General features: G+C 38.8%; 1 protein-coding gene across 1 annotated transcript; it reads left to right on the top strand.

Annotated features, from left to right (window-relative positions):
* Positions 1 to 566: 566 nt before the first annotated feature.
* On the top strand, positions 567 to 890 carry Sertm1 (serine rich and transmembrane domain containing 1). The gene has a single exon (XM_048340826.1). It carries the CDS (start codon positions 567 to 569, stop codon positions 888 to 890), a length of 324 nt encoding a protein of 107 aa, XP_048196783.1.
* The last annotated feature ends 1705 nt before the right edge of the window (positions 891 to 2595 follow it).

Here is a 2595-nt window from a genome sequence, read left to right as displayed (position 1 = left end):
CATTCTTCTCCCTCCTTTCTGGGTTTGCTTATTAAACTGCATTGAAATAAAAATTAAACACAATATTGAAATGTGTTATTTCCTGAAGAATGCAGTGAGATATTGACTTGCTTTTATTTTTGCAGTCTCAGTGGACCCCTGACTTGATGCTGCCTTTGTCTAAGAAGCAAGAAGTTTATCTTAGTTGCTCTTATCAGTCCGCAATTTCTGCGAGTGACATCACAGAGAAAGCATTGCCAATCCTGTTGTTTTTAGCTCTGGTGTGAAACTTGGACTATTTTTTTTGTTTTGTTTTCTGCTGGTACTACGGCTTGAACTCAGGACCTGGACTCTCTACCTTAGCTTTTTTTGTTCAAGATTAGTGGTTTACCACTTGGGCCACAGCTCCACTTCTGGCTTTTTGCCAGTTAATTGGAGATAAGAGTCTTTTGGATTTTCCTGCCCAGGTTGTCTTCAAATCTGGATCCTCAGCCTCCTGAGTAGCTAGGATTATAGGTGGGAGCCACCAGTGCCCAGCCGAAACTTTGATTTTTTCATACCTGTGTAGTCTTTCATTCTCCATTAAGATGTCTGAGCCTGACCCCTTATCTGGATCTGCAGGAGGTGTGGAAAATGGAACTTTCCTCGAGCTATTCCCCACATCACTGTCTACATCAGTGGACCCATCCTCAGGCCACCTGTCCAACGTCTACATCTATGTGTCCATATTCCTCAGCCTTTTAGCATTTCTACTTCTGCTCTTAATCATTGCCCTCCAGAGGCTCAAAAATATCATCTCTTCCAGTTCTTCCTACCCAGAGTATCCAAGCGATGCTGGAAGTTCCTTCACCAACTTAGAAGTCTGCAGTATCTCCTCTCAGAGATCCACTTTCTCAAACCTTTCATCCTGAAAAAGAAAATGGCAGAATCTTTACAGTGACAGCAGCTTATTTTCCTCCCATGATGGGAACTGCTACTTCATGGACAAAATGACCCCTTTGGTGTGTAGATCTGTATTCCTCCTCCACTTTGATTTCTTGATGCTTCTCATTTGTGAATGTAGAAGCCAATAGTGACCAAAGTGTGAAAACTTTAGATAGTGTTTAGAATTTTGCATCAACCCCTTGATAAATCAGAACTTGGCTGCTTCAAAGTTGATCATCGCACTGCTGGATACAATGAACTCAACTGAAAGAACCTCTTGAGGAACACTTGAGGATGCAGACCTGTGTGTTTCTTCTCTTAGAAAACCTGTGAGACCAACTGGGCTAACTAAAACTGGCAAAATCAAGTTTGAGCTATTTAGGAGATACTTTCCATATTGAAACATAAACAAGAAAAGGAAGACAATTTAGATTTACTGTGTAACATGTCTGAAACTGGAAGTAAAATACACTAAATGTTTTTCTTTTCTAATTATGTTTTTATTAGCTCTAAATAGTTGGGCAAAAAGTTACTACTGAACATGTCAGTCTATGTACCTTGTACAATGTATCTTGACCAATATCACCCCTTTCATCATGTTTCCCAACCATCCCTCAATCTTCCAGCTTCACAGGGTAATTTCTTAAGTATTATGAATGCAGTTCTCCCTTCTGCTCTTCATTTAAATGTTTTATTTAATTTCACTTTAAAACATGAAGATTTCATTTATCAATGGATAGAAGTCATTTGGAAGAGCTGAACTTTTGATTGCAAGATAAATGTGTGTCACAACTGACTCTATAAGGTCGTTGTGCCTCCAAGAGTTTTTCCTTCTACTTCGTTTAAGTCACAGTGATCCATGGCTGTGGAAGTTTTCGTGATAACTCCTGTTGCTATTACTAAAAATGTTAAACCACAGAAGTTTTAAATTTCATACATGTAATTTCCATCAGCAGAAAGTAATGTTCATTTTGTTGTATTTTATACAGGAGTAACTCTTAGCAACCATGTACATTCTATACTCAGTTTCATAGTCTTTATAAATTTAGAGCAGAATTTCATTGTCTCCAAGATAGCATATGTTGGCACACTCATACTAGGTTGCAAAATTCACAGTAGTATTGCTGATATGTGTGTAATTCTATACTCCGTGACTGTTACATGTCTCTGATAGCTGTTGTTGTAAGTTGGCATCATATTCTGCATTCAAATTCTAGGATGTGAGCTCATGTCAAAACTTTCAGACATTCCAGTTGAGTAGTTACTAGAAGCTTCTACAACTCTGGGAGCAGCCATACTGTGGGTAGCCATGGCTGTCCATGAGAGGAGGCACCCCTGTGAACACAGACATAGAAATCCAGCTGCCCCTAAAAATGCAGCAACTTAAGAGTAAGAATTTTCATTTAATTTTATTAATAAGTGGTCCAGAGCATAAGCACTGAGCCTGTGGGAGCCACTGAGCCCATCAGTATACTATAAAACACAATTGAATCATTCCATACTCAAGACATTTACTAATATCTTATGTGGTGGTGTTTCAACACATCTTTTGCATGGATTGTGCCATCAGCATTTGCTAGGCTAGAATAGGAGAAAGAATCCACCATTTTTACAGGGTCTATCTTAGTCAATCCAGAATGCTAAATGAGATGAGAACTAGTAATGTACATCAGAAGCCACCTCCTTCTTTTT

This window comes from Perognathus longimembris, chromosome 3, assembly GCF_023159225.1.
Source record: "Perognathus longimembris pacificus isolate PPM17 chromosome 3, ASM2315922v1, whole genome shotgun sequence".
Classification (NCBI taxonomy): Eukaryota; Metazoa; Chordata; class Mammalia; order Rodentia; family Heteromyidae; genus Perognathus; species Perognathus longimembris.
The sequence above is the reverse complement of the archived record's forward strand: the minus strand, read 5'-3'. Positions and strand labels throughout refer to the sequence as shown.